The 19,933-nt window shown below is 43.7% G+C and overlaps 2 protein-coding genes across 5 annotated transcripts in view; one reads left to right on the top strand and one right to left on the bottom strand.

Annotated features, from left to right (window-relative positions):
• Nucleotides 1–19,933, top strand: part of RIN2 (Ras and Rab interactor 2) — a 199,257-nt gene that overhangs the window by 63,362 nt on the left and 115,962 nt on the right. The window lies entirely within an intron of this gene.
• Nucleotides 1,946–4,654, bottom strand: LOC143804571 (uncharacterized). Its single transcript, XM_077282802.1, has 6 exons — nucleotides 4,569–4,654; nucleotides 4,405–4,479; nucleotides 4,211–4,297; nucleotides 3,897–4,110; nucleotides 3,644–3,803; nucleotides 1,946–3,532 (listed from the first exon to the last, which is right to left on the bottom strand). The coding sequence occupies exons 1-6, from the start codon at nucleotides 4,611–4,613 to the stop codon at nucleotides 2,515–2,517; spliced, it is 1,599 nt and encodes a 532-aa protein (XP_077138917.1). The 5' UTR covers nucleotides 4,614–4,654; the 3' UTR covers nucleotides 1,946–2,514.

Raw genomic sequence — 19,933 nt, 5'->3', positions numbered from 1 at the left:
ACGTTGTATCCGTTTTACCATCCGTTGTATCCGTTTTTCCGACGGATCCGTTTTTAAAAGGGGAGGCTCCCAAAATTTGATTGGCTACTGGAAAATTTGAAAAACTATATAGTACTGTATTTACAGCCCATCTTTGTGGGTTTTAGTTTTGTGGCAGCGATGGAAGGTGTTCTTGGGAGGATTGCTAGTTTGGTTACCGACGTTATCTTTGAGACAAATCGCCTGGATATCATAGTGCGGGAGAAGGAGGCGGCAGCGGAAAGGCGTAGGATGCTTCTGCAGCAACGGAGACGAAGACGAATGTGGATTCATCCGATTAATCAACTACGGATGACCCGGGGTGTCCAGTCCACTCTGTACCTGGAGTTGCGGCACAATCCTCACAAATTCCACAACTACGTGCGGATGAGGATTGAACATTTTGATTTTTTGCTTGCAAAACTGGAGGATGTCATCCGAAGACAGGATACAAGGATGAGGCTTGCCATCACACCGGCGGAGCGGCTGATGGTGACCCTGCGGTAAGCCTCTTTTTTTTATTTCATTGCTGATATTGAATGTTATATTACATGCTGCAGAAAATACTGCGCTGGCATATTGCGCACTATTTTCTGCAGCATGTAGTTTTGGTTTTCTTGGCGGACATTCAACTGCTTTATTTAAATGTCATTGCTGATATTGAATGTTAACAGACTGCAGAAAATACTGTGCTGAAATATTGCGTTGCATTTTCTGCAGTTTTTTTTTTTTTTGGTTTTTTTGGGTTTGATGACATGCAACTGCTTTTTTCCTGTCATTGGTCATTTTGAATGTTATATTACATGCTGCAGACAATACTGCGCTGACATATTGCGCACTATTTTCTGCAGCATGTAGTTTGTGTTTTCTTGGCGGACATTCAACTGCTTTATTTAAATGTCATTGCTCATATTGAATGTTAGATAACAGACTGCAGAAAATACTGCGCTGAAATATTGCGTTGCATTTTCTGCAGTTTTTTTTTTTTTGGGTTTTTTGGGTTTGATGACATGCAACTGCTTTTTTCCTGTCATTGGTCATTTTGAATGTTATATTACATGCTGCAGACAATACTGCGCTGACATATTGCGCACTATTTTCTGCAGCATGTAATTTGGGTTTTCTTGGCGGACATTCCACTGTTTTTTTACACCGGATTCATGCTGGTTTTATTGGGTCTCCTGTCATTTTAAAAAAAATTAACAGTGCCATATTATAAAAAATTGCACAGACAAACAATTTTTAACATTTTTTTTTTTTTTTTTTTTATAAAGTTTCCTAGCTACGGGTGAATCTATGACTTCGCTCCATTATCAGTTCAGGCTGGGCATTTCAACTATCTCTGGAATAGTGAAGGACACATGTCGGGCTGTTTGGACCACTTTGCAACCAGAGTATATCCCCCAACCATCCACGGAAATCTGGTTGCGAAGTGCTGAAGAGTTTCAGCAAATTTGCAATTTCCCTAATTGTGTGGGTGCAGTTGACGGGAAACACATAAGGATTGCGAAACCGGCAGGAACAGGATCGGAGTATTATAATTATAAGAAGTATTTCTCCATCGTCCTTATGGCTATTGCAGACGCCAACTGCAGGTTCCTTGCCGTGGACATTGGAGCGTATGGACGGTCCAACGATTCGCAAGTGTTTAAAAACTCTCCGATGGGTCGTTGCCTTTATGGAGAGAGCTACGATTTCCCGCCAGCCAGACCACTGCCAGGAACAAATGACCCAGCCCTGGAATATGTCTTTGTAGGTGATGAAGCCTTTCAACTGTCGCTGCACCTACTGAAACCGTACAGTAGCCGGAACTTAAACCATACCAAGCGGGTCTTTAATTACCGGCTTACTAGAGCACGAAGAGTAGTGGAGTGTTCCTTTGGCATATTGACGGCGAAGTGGCGAGTTCTGCTGACGGCTATCAAGCTGAAAACAACAACTATAGACGAGGTAGTTAAAGCCTGTGTGGTGCTCCACAACTTTGTCCTGTCAAAGGAGCCCGTTTCTTTGGATGATGAAGAGTTGGAGACCACCTTGTGGGACTACCGCAGCAGCTCGGTTCGCTCTACAAGTTCAGTTACAAGGATGAGGGACCAGTTTGCCGATTATTTTGTCTCACCTGTCGGGCGGATCCCGTGGCAAGACATGATTGTGTAACCTGTTTCCCATGTGTAACCTGTTTCCCATGTGTTTTGGTTATGTAAAAAAAGTGTTTCTGCCCCCCCCCCCAAAAAAAAGGCCCAAAAGCGTGGTTTTCTTGCTAGTAAAACCATTATGTTATACCCTTTACATGTCTGGTGTTTGTTTTTATTAAACCTTTTTTTATTATATTACCTTAATAAATCCACACACACACAAAGAGTAGAATTGTAATCCGAATTTTATTTTAACTCTTTTTTTTTTTTTTTTTTTTTGTTTTGCAAAAAAAATATATATATATTTTCCAACATTTTTATAGAAAAATTAGAACATTTTTTAGAATCTTATTTACACACTTTACAAATTTTCAAAGTGTTGGGTGGAGATATGAGAGGAGGATGTGCCGGAAGGTTGGACCACGTCGATAGGTGGGGAAACCCTACTTGTTTGGGGTGCAGTGGAAGTGGGGGTTAAACCAAGAGGCTGACCAGAGGGGGGTGGTGTTGGGGTAGGTGGAAGAGAAAAGTTCAGTAAGGAAAACATTGGGGAAGTAATTTGGTCTAGGGGCCGGGATTGTTGTGGGGACTGGGTCGGGTATTGTGACTGGGTAGGGTAGTGGGAGTGGCGTGGGGTTTGGTAATGGTGCTGGTGTGGGGATTGGAGCTGGGTTTGGTAATGCTGCTGGTGTGGGTATTGGGGCTGGGTTTGGTAATGGGGGGTATGGTGTGAAAATGGGGCCTGGTGTGGAATTGGAGTGGAGGTGCGGTGAGGTGTGTGGGTCGATTCATTAATGGCCTGCAGTGCAGCATTATGGCAGGTATTCATTACCCGCATCTGTTGCTCAAAAGAAAGCTTCTCCATGCTCATGAGCATGGATTGGAAAAAAAGGTTGGCCGGATCGGGACTTACAGCTGAATGCAGCCTATCCAAGCGACTGCTGGTTTCCTGGCTTGTTTCACTGATGCGTGATTGCACCATGTTGAAACCAGCAGTCACTTGCTCTCCCAAAATTTTGAAAGAGCCTTGGAAGGATGCATTCAGGTGTAAGAACTCAGGAGCATAGCTCCTTTCCTGACCCCTCTGGCGCTGCCGCCACGAACCTAATGGTGGTGTCGAGGTGGCAGGATCAGAGGGGTGGGGTAAAGGGAACGCTAACTGTTCAGCATCAGATGCGAGCAATGAAGCCTGCAATAATGCTCCACTGCTTGGGGCGGATGAAGTGGAGGGGACAGAGGGGTCAGAGGAGAGGACAGAGGGGTCAGAGGAGGGGACAGAGGTGTGGGGCCTACCGACGTGGCCCTCAGTGGCGGACTCAGGAGGGATCGCTCCAGAGGGCGCAGAGGAAGATGCAGGCGCCCGGTGGCTGGAGAAGGTGCTGTGAAAGAAAAAACAAATGAAATTAATACATTGGAATGAAAAAGCCCTGACTGAAAGCAAACTAAGTAGACAGGTTAACATGGTTATTAGTGGGCTGTAGAATACTTACACTCTGCTTAGCATTGTTCGCCTCAGGAAGGAGAGGGCCTGGCCATATTTATATTTGCTCCTCTTCCTTCCTGCAGAGCCACTCGGGGCCTTCATCTCATCATTGAATTCCCTCTTAAAGCGATCCCTCAGTGACCGCCACCGCTTCCTAATCTTTCCAACTGTGAAGACAAGAATCAAAAGAAAAAACCAAAAATTGGTAAATGCAATACATTACAGTCAGCTCAAAACATCACTGGAAAGTGAATACTTACCTAGTTTGCTCTGCTGCTGAGGATGAAGGCTCTCCCGCCTTGGAAACAGGTTGCGACACACTTCGTCCCAGAGCCGACGGGTGACACCGGTATCAGCATGCCTGCGGTCAGCCATGTTCCACAGCGGCTCCCGCTCGCGAACCTCCTCGATGAGACAATCGATGTCAATGTCATCATCATCATCCTCCTCTTCTGCGGGAGCACGCTGTGAAGCCTGTGTCAAAAAAAAAAAAAAAAAGGAAAACAAACAAATTAGTACACTGAAATACTAAAGTACCAATAGAATCCCCCTCCCCCCCAAAAAAAAAACTCACTGATGGCCGACCGTGGCGACGAGTCCGCCGACTCTGGGACTGTCTGGGAGAGCCTTCAGCGGCAGCAGCAGGAGCAGCAGCAGCAGCCTGAAATGAAGGAAACAAATTCTCAGTTAAGGTAGGCAGGTGTTTAGTAATCTGTTTTGTGTATGGTGCAGTGTGATGTGCGAAGCAACTGTTTCACCACTACTTACACTTGGTTCCTCCTCCACTTGCATCTCTCCACCCGTCTCGCCCCCTTCTGACAGCTCCTCATCTGATTCAGCTTCCTGTTGAAACATAATGTATGCATGTAGTTATCCATAAAAATTTAATTTAAAGAAATTTAAAAAAAAAAAAAAATTTTGTGTTAACTTACCGATACACGCTGTTGCTGTGGAGGAGGGCTGTCAGAAGAGGACATCGTTTTGTGGTCCTGGTGGGCAGTGGCTGTGTCCTGGTGGGCAGCGGCTGTGTCCTGGTGGGCAGCGGCTGTGTCCTGGTGGGCAGCGGCTGTGTCCTGGTGGTTCTGTAAGTTAAAGACACACTTGCAATCTGCTCGACACATTGAAGTAGCAGATTGGGGTCTTCAAAACTTACTTCTAGCTCTTTAGCTGTGGTCCTGGTGGGCAGCGGCTGTGTCCTGGTGGGCAGTGGCTGTGTCCTGGTGGGCAGCGGCTGTGTCCTGGTGGGCAGCGGCTGTGTCCTGGTGGTTCTGTAAGTTAGAGACACACTTGCAATCTGCTCGACACATTGAAGTAGCAGATTGGGGTCTTCAAAACTTACTTCTAGCTCTTTAGCTGTGGTCCTGGTGGGCAGCGGCTGTGTCCTGGTGGGCAGTGGCTGTGTCCTGGTGGGCAGCGGCTGTGTCCTGGTGGGCAGCGGCTGTGTCCTGGTGGTTCTGTAAGTTAAAGACACACTTGCAATCTGCTCGATACATTGAAGTAGCAGATTGGGGTCTTCAAAACTTACTTCTAGCTCTTTAGCTGTGGTCCTGGTGGGCAGCGGCTGTGTCCTGGTGGGCAGTGGCTGTGTCCTGGTGGGCAGCGGCTGTGTCCTGGTGGGCAGCGGCTGTGTCCTGGTGGTTCTGTAAGTTAAAGACACACTTGCAATCTGCTCGACACATTGAAGTAGCAGATTGGGGTCTTCAAAACTTACTTCTAGCTCTTTAGCTGTGGTCCTGGTGGGCAGCGGCTGTGTCCTGGTGGGCAGTGGCTGTGTCCTGGTGGGCAGCGGCTGTGTCCTGGTGGGCAGCGGCTGTGTCCTGGTGGTTCTGTAAGTTAAAGACACACTTGCAATCTGCTCGACACATTGAAGTAGCAGATTGGGGTCTTCAAAACTTACTTCTAGCTCTTTAGCTGTGGTCCTGGTGGGCAGCGGCTGTGTCCTGGTGGGCAGCGGCTGTGTCCTGGTGGGCAGCGGCTGTGTCCTGGTGGTTCTGTAAGTTAAAGACACACTTGCAATCTGCTCGACACATTGAAGTAGCAGATTGGGGTCTTCAAAACTTACTTCTAGCTCTTTAGCTGTGGTCCTGGTGGGCAGCGGCTGTGTCCTGGTGGGCAGCGGCTGCGGTCCTGGTTTATCTGTTATATGTATAATGGATCTATAGTTAGACCACCCCCTGAACTAGGTAATGTTCAATGATAAACACCCTACTAAAATGATGTCAGAAATGTTCATACAGGTGAACACCAAAACCCCCCCAAAAAGTTGCACGTTATACCATTCATTTCCATGTCCCAAAAAACAAAATTTTTTAATGTTAACACCATGAAAAAATATATTTGACACATTTTATTTAAAATAAATAACCTCTCCCCCCCCCAAAAAAAAAAAAAAATACTTTACAGGTTAACCTTTATTAAAAAAAATGAGCCCTCAACCAACCCTGTATTGCATGTGTAACCATTGGTACATACACCAGTTTTAAATTTACCTTTATGAAATAATACTACGGACATTTTTTTAATAAACATTTTATTATAATTTTTTTTTTGCACTTTTTTTTTAAAAAATCACAAGGAGCTGACATGCTCTTTATTTTAAATACAAGTACTTCAACTGCAAATGGTTATAACTGTAATAAAAAAAAATTCAACACTTTTATTAAATAGAAAAACCCCACACTCACACATTCAAACCACAAGCTGCACACCGCTAGACTTTTTTAAAAAACACATCAGATTTAAAAAAAAAAAAAAAAAAAAAAAAAAAAATTTAAACCACATGCTGCACAGACCACTATACAGTCAATACATCAGAAAAAGGCAAATAACCAATTATACAGCATGGACAAATGCACATGCCATCAACAAGACGTACCCAAAAAACATGCATGGTATGTGTCCACATTCAGGATCGCATCAGAATTTGGGCAGGATTTCCCATCAGTATTTGTAAGCCAAAACCAGGAGTGTAAAAATTAGGTAAAGTATAATACGAAAACAGGCACACTTTTGCTTTTATCACCCACTCCTGGTTTTGGCGTACAAATACTGATGGAAAATCCTGACCACATCCTGATGCAATCCTGCACATGGACACATACCCTCCCACATGAACAGGCATAAAATTGGCAAAGGCATAATATGGTGCAGGCACATGGTACAAAAGCACACAGCCGTCCAAAAATGCACACATACACATGCACGCACATAGCTTTATGCAAATACACATATGTACAACAAAGGCAGAAAGGTGAAACCAATCAGAAGACGCATACACACACACACATACAAAAGGCTGACAATCCTTTGGCTGAAGCAGCAGGTCTTCACAGTGGCTGGCATCATGGTGGATCTGGACTCTAGCATGGCACTGGCTGGTGCAGGACGATGGCAGGCCTCAGGTTCTCTTCAGGTTTTAAGCTCTTGCTGTAGTCAGTAGTACCTCATACACACAGAAATGCACAGGCACACAGATGCACACTAAAATTGCAATACTCACACTGGCTATGGTGGCTGGAGTCTTGTAGCAGGATGTCTGGAGTCTTGTGGCAGGATGGCTGGAGTCTTGTGGCAGGATGGCTGGAGTCTTGTGGCAGGCTGGCTGCAGTCTTGTGACAGGCTGGCTGGGGTCTTGTGCTTGGCTGGGGTCTTGTGGCAGGCTGGCTCTTGCTGGCAGGCTTCTTTGCTTCTCTGTGTCTTGCTGGCATATGTGGGGTTCAAGGCCCAGGCCAGGTTTATATAGATTTGGGGGTGTCTGACCAATTGGCAACAAAATACTTCTTCTGAGCATGCTCAGTGTAAAAAAAACGTATTGCAGCGCTGCATTGCGTCGTACGACGTGTCCCGACGCATCCGTCGCTCATAGGCTTCCATTGCAGCCAACGACGTATGCCGCAGGATGCGTCGCGACACGTTTTTTAGGCGGAGACAAAAAACGTTACAATCTACGTTTTTTTGAGACGACGTGTCGCCAAATTTCGACGCATCCGTCGTAAAACGTACACGACGTATGCCAATCCGTCGCCATACGTCGCCAATACAAGTCTATGGGAAAAAAACGCATCCAGCAAAAAGTTTTGCTGGATGCGTTTTTTCTGAAAAAAGACGTTTTGAAACGTAATGCAGTTAACGCTAGTGTGAAAGTAGCCGAACCGTTGTTCCCCTTAGTACATATAGTATATTTACAGAAGGACCGTTGTTCCCCTTAGTACATATAGTATATTTACAGAGGGACCGTTGATCCCTTTAGTACATATAGTATATTTACAGAAGGACCGTTGTTCCCTTAGTACATATAGTATATTTACAGAAGGACCGTTGTTCCCCTTAGTACATATAGTATATTTACAGAAGGACCGTTGTTCCCCTTAGTACATATAGTATATTTACAGAGGGACCGTTGATCCCTTTAGTACATATAGTATATTTACAGAAGGACCATTGTTCCCCTTAGTACATATAGTATATTTACAGAGGGACCGTTGTTCCCTTTAGTACATATAGTATATTTACAGAGGGACCGTTGTTCCCTTTAGTACATATAGTATATTTACAGAGGGACCGTTGTTCCCCTTAGTACATATAGTATATTTACAGAAGGACCGTTGTTCCCCTTAGTACATATAGTATATTTAGAGAGGACCGTTGTTCCCCTTAGTACATATAGTATATTTACAGAGGGACCGTTGTTCCCCTTAGTACATATAGTATATTTACAGAGGACCGTTGTTCCCCTTAGTACATATAGTATATTTACAGAGGGACCGTTGTTCCCCTTAGTACATATAGTATATTTACAGAGGGACCGTTGTTCCCCTTAGTACATATAGTATATTTACAGAGGGACCGTTGTTCCCCTTAGTACATATAGTATATTTACAGAGGACCGTTGTTCCCCTTAGTACATATAGTATATTTACAGAGGGACCATTGTTCCCCTTAGTACATATAGTATATTTACAGAAGGACCGTTGTTCCCTTTAGTACATATAGTATATTTACAGAGGGACCGTTGTTCCCCTTAGTACATATAGTATATTTACAGAGGGACCGTTGTTCCCCTTAGTACATATAGTATATTTACAGAGGGACCGTTGTTCCCCTTAGTACATATAGTATATTTACAGAAGGACCGTTGTTCCCCTTAGTACATATAGTATATTTACAGAAGGACCGTTGTTCTCCTTAGTACATATAGTATATTTATAGAAGGACCGTTGTTCCCCTTAGTACATATAGTATATTTACAGAGGGACCGTTGTTCCCCTTAGTACATATAGTATATTTACAGAGGGACCGTTGTTCTCCTTAGTACATATAGTATATTTATAGAAGGACCGTTGTTCCCCTTAGTACATATAGTATATTTACAGAGGGACCGTTGTTCCCCTTAGTACATATAGTATATTTACAGAGGGACCGTTGTTCCCTTTAGTACATATAGTATATTTACAGAGGGACCGTTGTTCCCCTTAGTACATATAGTATATTTACAGAGGGACCGTTGTTCCCTTTAGTACATATAGTATATTTACAGAGGGACCGTTGTTCCCTTTAGTACATATAGTATATTTACAGAGGGACCGTTGTTCCCCTTAGTGCATATAGTATATTTACAGAGGGACCGTTGTTCTCCTTAGTACATATAGTATATTTACAGAGGGACCGTTGTTCCCCTTAGTACATATAGTATATTTACAGAGGGACCGTTGTTCCCTTTAGTACATATAGTATATTTACAGAGGGACCGTTGTTCCCCTTAGTACATATAGTATATTTACAGAGGGACCGTTGTTCCCTTTAGTACATATAGTATATTTACAGAGGGACCGTTGTTCCCCTTAGTACATATAGTATATTTACAGAGGGACCGTTGTTCCCTTTAGTACATATAGTATATTTACAGAGGGACCGTTGTTCCCTTTAGTACATATAGTATATTTACAGAGGGACCGTTGTTCCCCTTAGTGCATATAGTATATTTACAGAGGGACCGTTGTTCTCCTTAGTACATATAGTATATTTACAGAGGGACCGTTGTTCCCCTTAGTACATATAGTATATTTACAGAGGGACCGTTGTTCCCCTTAGTACATATAGTATATTTACAGAGGGACCGTTGTTCCCCTTAGTACATATAGTATATTTACAGAGGGACCGTTGTTCCCCTTAGTACATATAGTATATTTACAGAGGGACCGTTGTTCCCCTTAGTACATATAGTATATTTACAGAGGGACCGTTGTTCTCCTTAGTACATATAGTATATTTACAGAGGGACTGTTGTTCCCTTTAGTACATATAGTATATTTACAGAGGGACCGTTGTTCCCCTTAGTACATATAGTATATTTACAGAGGGACCGTTGTTCCCCTTAGTACATATAGTATATTTACAGAGGGACCGTTGTTCCCCTTAGTACATATAGTATATTTACAGAGGGACCGTTGTTCCCCTTAGTACATATAGTATATTTACAGAGGACCGTTGTTCCCCTTAGTACATATAGTATATTTACAGAGGACCGTTGTTCCCCTTAGTACATATAGTATATTTACAGAGGGACCGTTGTTCCCCTTAGTACATATAGTATATTTACAGAGGGACCGTTGTTCCCCGCAGGCTCCTGGTCCAGGTGAGACTGTGACCTCCGCACCTCCTGTTATTATTACACCCCCTCATTTTCCCAGATAGGGAATACTGCATTCTCTATATAATTCTTACCACTGATGCTCTTATAGAATAAGATTATCCATGTCTGCTCGTCCACGTGTTAGCCTACTCTCACTACCAAGGCTGCTACTTGGCAAATACCACCTCGCCGTATAGAAAGTCTTGTGTTAGTCCAACATTGGGAAAATTGAACGCAGAGGCGCTTTGAAGAACATTTTTTATGAACTTCTTTTCTGAAGGCCCCCAGTCAAAAACATTAAAAACTGTGATTCGCTGCCAGCGTTTGATAACCCAGCAGCTGAAGTGCGGCTTTGTGTTAGTGCAGCTGTACCCACAAGGAAACTGGACAGCCCCTCACATCCGGAATCATTCCCACTTCTTTAGTCTCTTGTCATTTCTTTGCTGCTTTTTTTTTATTAGTGAGAGGATTTATACTGGGAGTGGACCTGTAATATTACTTTCTTATGTGGTGTAGGCTGTGAATTAATCACCATATGAACCATGGAAAACTGTGAGGAACCTGATCATATGGCTCGTAACAAATCCAGATCTCTATTACTCTTTATACCGTCTCTTATACCCTCTCCTATGTCTGTGCCTCGAGCTCTGTCGGCACTTTCTTTGCCTCTGGCTAGTGTTGGACATATGAGGCTAGTGAGACTGGATTATCTAGCTTAAAGAGAAATGGCAAAATCTGGCATGTAATTCCTCCAAAATCTTTCACTTGTTCGGATCCTTGTCTTTTCTGACATGCCGTGTTGGAGGAATGTTGAGAGACTCTCGTATGCATCGATCGGCCTGCCAATCCCACCAAGATCACTAGGTTCAGTTGACTTTTATCTAATCTGTATGAGGACTTTAAGCCCAACCACCAATCTTAAGGCTATTTTAACTTTACAGATGATAAAGTGGTTATAAAGGTGACATGGCAAGGCTTTCATTCCTCCTTTATATCAGAAAAACTACATTACATATAGGAAGAAGAGGAAATTAGTATGTTCCCAGCACACAGGGGCTAATATCCTGCTGTCTCTTCTCTTTTCAGCAAGTAGATGGTTAAGAAGCAGAACTTGGCCAATGGGGTGGGGTCTAACAATCTTTGTGTGTGTCCTACAGCAGACAGAGCCATGAGGGTGGCTTCTACTGCAGCCATTTGTCTAAGGGTAAGTTCACACAGGGCGTTTTTGCTGCTTTTTTTTCTGCAGCAAAACCTGATCTTCTTGGCAGGAAAGAAGCTGCATCAAAAATGCAGGTTTAGGTGCGTTTTTGGTGCGTTTTTTTTTCTCTTTGTCCATACTAATGTTCTTGAATTTTCAGCAGCAAATATGATACCTGCGGTTTTGCAGCGTTTTTCAACACCCATTCAAGTCAATGGGTGAAAAACGCTGAAAAAACGCAGCAAAAACGCTGAAAGAAGTGCCATGCTCTATGTCCAAAAAGCAGCAGCAAAGTACAAAATACTGATCAAACAAAAACCCAATGTGTGTGCATGAGATTTCTGAAATCTCAAAGGCTTTGCTGGTACTGTAAAAAGCAGCAGAAAATGAGCATAAAAAAAGCAGCAAAAAAAAAAAAAAACGCAGCAAAAACGCCCTGTGTGAACTTACCCTTACAGCCAGGCAAAAGATGGCACATAAGAGTATGAGTGTTTGTGATCTCCTGGGACACATAAAAGATACCTGAATGGTGCTCATTTATGAAAGGATGGTCTTGTTCCCTTTGGCAAGGAGCACATTGGTGTCCTACTCGCCCGGGGTAATGGCGCTGCTAGACTGAAGATTCGGACCAGCAGTGTGGCTGTGCTGCTGTCCATAGCTGTGCAGTCTCCAATGGTGCTATATGAAGCAGCTTTACCTGTACAGTATTGGGGGAGCGCACAACACCTGGCCAGGATCTGGAGCTAAAAGTGCACTCCAGTGATCGTCTACAGACTCAGAGCAGCATTTACAAGCTCTACTGGAAAGGGTTTGTAAGCGCTGCACCTGATCAGCAACTTGCTGCTGCAGAGGTGGCTGTCAAACAACACAATGAAAAATGTCTCTGTTCTTGGAAACAGACAGGATTGTTAATAACAAGTACATAGTACAATTGCTTGTTTTTACAACATATAATTTCCATTGATTTTATATGTGTCACATTGCAATTAAAGGGTTATTGCTAAGGTTAATAAAGGATTGCTGAAAAATTTCTATATTTAGTGTTTCTTTGAAGAAATCCAATTTCTTCAACTTGCTGGCCTGTATGAGATATAATAAGTGCAGATGTTTTCCCCTTAAGTATCACATTATTCACTGTAGCATTAAATGCAATTATGCATTAATGTCTTAGCTAATGTCTCTGGGCAGCAGGATTTGTCATTTCTGGTTTTGTGGCGATTTGTGTTGCTCGAGGTGCTATGGTTCTGTTATTACCTTTCATCACTGCCCTCATTAATTCAATGTATTGGATGAGAAAACGTCTCGTCTTCTGGTCTATGCAGGAAGTAGGCTGTAGGAGTTCAGGAGGGGTGCAGTGTATAGTTCGGAATCGTATTAACCCTCTCACCACAAGAGATCACAATCTTATTCTGTAATCAAAATGTTATTTAATACAATTAACGTGTATAATCGGAAAAAAAGTAAATGAGTTCCAGTAACTTTATTTTCTATGGTAATTAGAATGACATAATCCTATAACCCTTTAAAACCTTTGCCGAAATAAACAGATGTGGACAATTACAGAATTACAGTGTCTCCTTAGATCAGGGATGTCTTTCTGTATTTAAGACATTGAAATCCCTGAAGCTGCCATGCACAATAGATTTGACTTTGGTAATCTTTTTGACCTTCTGGTTGAACATTCAGAATGTATGGGGTCTTGCTTTCTCTCCCATGTCAGGAGATGTTGATGGAAAGAAGGATCAGGCATGTTGAGTTTGAGCAGCCTATTCTTTTGCTGACCGGGGAGATAAGCCAAAACCAGAGGAGTCCTTAAGAGGCTTAACGACCATCGATACTTCGGCAGTTAAGGGTACTTTTTCATCAGCGCCTCTTTTTAACGGTGCTGAGAAATAAGGTTATATCTCCTCCCAGCGTCAGAAAATCTCTGGGGTCTTGGCTACCAGTGGTATCCGAAACCCCAGAGAACATGATTCAGTTTTGTTTTTACTGACCCCAGTGTTGCGATCACCGTTGTTTACGGAATAACGGCGACCGCAAAAAAAAGTCCCGTTTCCCATTTATTTCTCTCCACTGATATGATCTAGCACATCAGAGGAGAGAGAAATGGGATTCCCCGAGCCCCCCTGTACTTGTGATGTCCCCCTGGCTGTGTCCCCCGGCCCTCAGTGTCTTCTTCCAGGTAAAAGAAGACGCCCACGAGATCTACCGTACGGCTTCCGGCAGCAATAGGAGTTTTCTCCTAATGGTTAATTTTGATCACAGTGATCAAAATAAAAAAAAATAGTAAATCAAACCCCCCTTTATCACCCCTTTAGGTAAAAATAATATATTTAAAAAAAAAATTTCCGCTAGGGTTAGGGTTCGAGTTATAGCTAGGGTTAGGGTTGGGGCTAGGGTTATGGTTGGGGTTATAGCTAGGATTAGTGTTGGGTTATGGTTGAGGCTATAGTTGGGGTTATAGCTAGGGTTATGGGGCTGGGGATAGGGTTAGAGCTAGGGTTGGGGTTGGGTTAGGGTTGGGGCTAGGGTTGTGTTGGGGTCAGGGTTGTGTTGGAGTTAGGCTTGTGGTGTTGGGGTTATGGTTGTGGTTAGGGTTATGGTTAGGGTTGGTATTAGGGTTAGGGGTGTGTTGGGGTTAGGGCTGGGATTAGGGCTGTGTTAGGGTTGGAGTTAGAATTGGCGGGTTTCCACTGTTTAAGTGCATCAGGGGGTCTCCAACCGTGACATGGCGCTGCCATTGATTCCAGCCAATTTTGTGTTCAAAAATGCAAACGGTGCTCCCTCCCTTCTGAGCTATGCCGTGCTCCCAAACAGTGGCTTTTCCCCACATGTGGGGTATCAGCGTACTCAGGAGAAATAGCACAACAAATTTTGCGGCCCTGCGCTTAGCAACCCGATGTTTACCCTGGTTACCCGGGGACCTCGGCATCGTTGGTCGCTGGAGAGCGGTCTGTGTGACAGCTCTCCAGCGACCAAACAGCGACGCTGCAGCGATCGGCATCGTTGTCTGTATCGCTGCAGCGTCGCTAAGTGTGAAGGTACCCTTAGTGTAGCCGGAGGTCAAATCTTACCTTGTGTCAAGGATCTTATCTTGAAAACTATTTTAGTGTGGTATCCAGTGCTCCTATATCTCAGGAACCCTTTGCACCCAGTCCCTATGCCAGAATATCACATAGAAAGAGAATATTTCATAAATTTTTGTTCAAGTGAACACAGGATGTAATGGTGGCTGGCATCACTGCCTCCGCCTTCGGCTACTGCTGATCCCTGGCTTCCTCTCCATTGTTGAGTTTGTCCGAAGGCGGAGACAGTGATGCCAGTGCTGATTGGGCGATGGCGTCACATGTCACAACACCGCATTCCAGCCCCAGGGAGAACGAGTGCCGACAACGCGTGAATGGCATGAGTTTATGCTTTATTATTTTATCCGGGCCTAACATTTGGTTTAAGAAGGGGTTGTCCTAGTAGTGGTCCTTTAATGTTTTGACTGACATACAGTGAAGCAAAGTTGCATTAAACAGGATCAATAGAGTATATTACTCAGCTATATATGGCCATGTAATTTTAACATTCTTAAAGAAGCACTCTCTTCAAAGTTTTTATCATCTTAATATATTGCAATCATTATATACAGCACTGTGTACTTACAATTGCTCATTTTTCCTTTCTACCCAGTTAATTCTTCTATTTTCTCTGCTCTATGTAGAAACAGGAAGTCTCTTGTTCCTACATTTATCATTCCCCTCTTCAACTATCTGACCCATAATAAACAGATAAACGCACACAATGGGAGGAATGCCACATGGTACCATAAAATAACTACCAGTGTAGTAAATAGAAGGCATTCACACCCAAATCATGGGACAAATCCGGACCCACCGAAAAACACTAATAGAACCACAAACAAATTGGTGGAAAAAGTCCATGAATAGCACAAACTAATGAAAAATCAGAATATCTTTATTGTTTAAAACCACATATACCAAAGTACAAAACAGGGGCATGACAGAAGTAGGTGGTGAAAAAACACATCACAGATGAGGGACCACATATGCTGCGAACACATCACAAGCGCAAATGCGCAATATAGCTAAAGTATGGTAACCGCATATGCTAAAAACATATCACAAGCGCAAATGCGCAGTATAGCTAGAGTATAGTGACCGCATGTCAGCGTTACCTACCCAGAGGTATGTGAACCAAGCACGTGTGGACCTCAGCCCTCCCCGACGCGCGTTTCGGAAGCACTAGGCTTCCTTCCTTTAATGTTTTGACTGACATACAGTGAAGCAAAGTTGCATTAAACAGGATCAATAGAGTATATTACTCAGCTATATATGGCCATGTAATTTTAACATTCTTAAAGAAGCACTCTCTTCAAAGTTTTTATCATCTTAATATATTGCAATCATTATATACAGCACTGTGTACTTACAATTGCTCATTTTTCCTTTCTACCCAGTTAATTCTTCTATTTTCTCTGCTCTATGTAGAAACAGGAAGTCTCTTGTTCCTACATTTATCATTCCCCTCTTCAACTATCTGACCCAGCTGCTCCCTCCTCTTCCCACCATAGACTTTTGCAGTGACTCATGACTTGAGCAGACAAAATTGACCTCCTGTTTCTACATTCAGCTTAGAAGGATTCAACTACTCAGTTTTTAATCACATGATTAAGAAGGTCAAAATTAGACATTTTAAGTACACAGTTCTAATAACATGCTGATTGCAATATATTAAGGGGATACACATTTTGATGGGAGGAGGAGTGCTTCTTTAAGGTTTTTTCAAGTATGAGAATTAGGATCCTAGAAACGCTCATTTCCCGATTATCGGCCTTTGTAAACAAGCAAGCTTAAAAAGCATCATTCTCTGCAGCACATCATCCTGTGTAAACAAGTGATGTGCTGCAGATATCCTGTATGCACAGAACGAGTATTAAACGACCACCAATTGGCACGTACTTAGCCATTAAATGGTCACTATCATGAATTGTAAATCCAGCCTTATCATGAGCAATATATGTGTACCACTAAACATCACACTCGCTTTTACTGATATCTGTAGAATTGTAAGGGTCTTCTCATTTCAAAGGGTCTTCTCACACTGATTAGTGTAATCTATTCTACAGATTTCCCAGTCCAGGGCTGTGCAGTCGGTAATATAAACCTCCAACTCCTACTCCTCAGTTTCCCTGACTTTTCCCAACCCCACAGCCCTGGACACTACTGAGCATGTACATAAAGTGCAGCTCAGATTCATCTCCACTAACAGCCGAGATCCTTAGATCAGGAACAGAACAGACATTTATAGGACATTTCATAACTTTCCTAAATTATTATGAAAACATTAACATCATATACAGCATTGTAATACTGTACCCAATGTATTATATATACACTGCTCAAAAAAATAAAGGGAACACAAAAATATTTAAGTTGCAAATCTTTATTCATTACATGGTGAAATGTGTGAGAACAATAAAACATAAAAATGATCAATGTAAATCAAAATGAATATCCCATGGAGGTCTGGATTTGGAATTATACTCAAAATCAAAGTGGAAAATCAAATTACAGGCTGGTCCAACTTCAGTGGAAATGCCTGAAGACAAGGAGATGATGTTCTGTAGTGTGTTGCCTCCACATGCCTGTATGACCTCCCTACAACGCCTGGGCATGCTCCCGATGAGGCGGCGGATGGTCACCTGAGGGATCTCCTCCCAGACCTGGACTAAAGCATCCGCCAACTCCTGGACAGTCTGTGGGGCAACGTGACGTTGGTGGATGGTGTGAGACATGATGTCCCAGATGTGTTCAATCGGATTCAGGTCTGGGGAACGGGCGGGCCAGTCCATAGCTTCAATGTCTTCATCTTGCAGGAACTGCTGACACACTCCAGCCACATGAGGTCTGGCATTGTCCTGCATTAGGAGAAACCCAGGGCCAACCGAACCAGCATATGGTCTCACAAGGGGTCTGAAGATCTCTTCTCGGTGCCTAATGGCAGTCAGGCTACCTCTGGCAAGCACATGGAGGGCTGTGCATCACTCCAAAGAAATGCCACCCCACACCATTACTGACCCACTGCCAAACCAGTCATGCTGAAGGATGTTGCAGGCAGCAGATCGCTCTCCACGGCATCTCCAGACTCTGTCACGTCTGTCACATTTGCTCAGGGTGAACCTGCTTTCATCTGTGAAGAGCACAGGGTGCCAGTGGTGAGTTTGCCAATCCTGGTGTTCTGTGGCAAATGCCAAACATCCTGCACGGTGTTGGGCTGTGAGCACAACTCCCATCTGTGGATGTCGGGCACTCACACCATCCTCAGGGAGTCAGTTTCTAACTGTTTGTGCAGACACTTGCAGATTTGTGGCCTGCTGGAGGTCATTTTGCAGGGCTCTGGCAGTACTCCTCCTGTTCCTCCTTGCACAAAGGCTGACGTAGCGGTCCTGCTGCTGAGTTGTTGCCTTCCTACGGCCCCCTCCACATCTCCTGGTGTACTGGCCTGTCTCCTGGTAGCACCTCCAGCCTCTGGACACTACGCTGACAGACACAGCAAACCTTCTTGCCACAGCTCGCATTGATGTGCCATCCTGGATGAGCTGCACTACCTGAGCCACTTGTGTGGGTTGTAGAGTCTGTCTTATGCTATCATGAGTGTGAAAGCACAAACAACATTCAAAAGTGACCAAAACAGCAGCCAGAAAGCATTGGTACTAAGATGTGGTCTGTGGTCCCCACCTGCAGAACCACTCCTTTATTGAGGGTGTCTTGATAATTGCCAATAATTTCCATCTGTTGTCTATTCCACTTGCACAACAGCATGTGAAATTGATTGTTAAACAGTGTTGCTTCCTAAGTGGACAGTTTGATTTCACAGAAGTTTGATTTACTTGGAGTTATATTCTGTTGTTTAAGTGTTCCCTTTATTTTTTTGAGCAGTGTATGGAGTTGGAGTCGGTCCATTTTACACCAACTCCGACTCCACCAAAATGGACACAGACGCCACTATTTTGACTCCGACTACACAGCCCTGCTTTCCTCTGATGCCAGGAATTCATTATTGATGGGTGCACCCAGGTGAAAAGAATTCATACTCTCCAGACCAGCGTCACTCCTTTGTGCTCAGCAATGAGTTCTCTGAAGGTCTGCCGGCATCAACATCTGGCTAGAATATCCCGAGAGCGCTGCAGCCAATCAGCGTCCATCATGGGACACAGCTCTGAGTATGGAAAAACAGTCTGGAGAAGAGTATCAATTTTTTTTCACCTCCTTAAATCCATTCATAAAGCGTAATCCCTATAAGGTGGCCATGCAGCTTTAAAGGGACTCTGTCACCTCAAATTGGCGGGATATTTAAATGTGTTTTTACCTGTCTGATGGGCGGCGTTTCATCTTCATTTCTCCACCCCGTCCGTCCCTGTTGTCCGCAATATGTTAGTGAATTAGAGTACTTGCGCTCTATAGTTGGCACGTGCGCAATGCAATCTTCGGTCACTCACGCGCAGTATGCTTTGCCCAACTGCGGTCAAAGCTGAAAAGCATTACTGCACATGCGCCCCGCACACTATGTCCCACAACACAGCGAAATACTTGCGGGACATAGGACCCAGACCTGCGACACCCATCGGACCGGACCGCTTTCCCCGGGTGAGTATAATAAAACGTATTTTTCTTCTCTTGCAGGTCGGATCGAGGGCTTATCTACAGCATTATAGAATGCTGTAGCTAAGCCCTGAAAGGCGGTGGCCACTTCTTATAGCGGGAAAAACAGCTAACAGGTTCCCGTTAACAAGCCTGATCCTTTTTATTTATTTATCCCAAAGTCTACTAAAAAATGGAGAAGTTGCGTCAAACATTAGTCAAAAGTTTATGGCCCTCATACATTGGATAGTGGTTGGCCAACGTCGCTAATTTCAGTTGAACCTGCCAACCATCTACAAGGACCTTTTGAATCGCAAAAGATTCATGGAGGGGTCAGGAGGGGTAATCTTGGCCAAAGAAGTGTTCAACTCCTATCTAAAGTGTATGGGCACGTCTGCTCTCAATGGGCACTGTGCGGTGCCGACCTCACCTTTCCCTTCTGGCTTCTTTATTTCCTTCTATTCATCGTTCTTGTTGGTAACAGTAGACACAGAACAGACCTTCTCATGTTACACTTCACTGGAACTTGCACTTTCCAAAAGATTAATGCTATGGTTGGAATTTTGAAGTTGATTACATAACTTCATGGATAAGAACATATGACTCTGCTCTACCAGAATATCTTGGCTTTCTTCCGAATGAGTTCATTTGTGAACTTGTGTGACTTTTTGCTAATCTTCCTTCTCTAGCTTATTACACCGCGGGAGGTGGGCACCTTAGCTAGGTGTATGCTCTTACGCCTTTGTCCGCTTTCATTGCTTCTCAGGATCTACCAGGTGCCGTGCGTTCTGTAACTTAATGCAAGGACATGGGATGAGA

The sequence above is a fragment of the Ranitomeya variabilis genome, chromosome 2, assembly GCF_051348905.1.
Source record: "Ranitomeya variabilis isolate aRanVar5 chromosome 2, aRanVar5.hap1, whole genome shotgun sequence".
Lineage (NCBI taxonomy): Eukaryota > Metazoa > Chordata > Amphibia > Anura > Dendrobatidae > Ranitomeya > Ranitomeya variabilis.
This window is presented reverse-complemented; position numbering and strand designations above follow the sequence as displayed.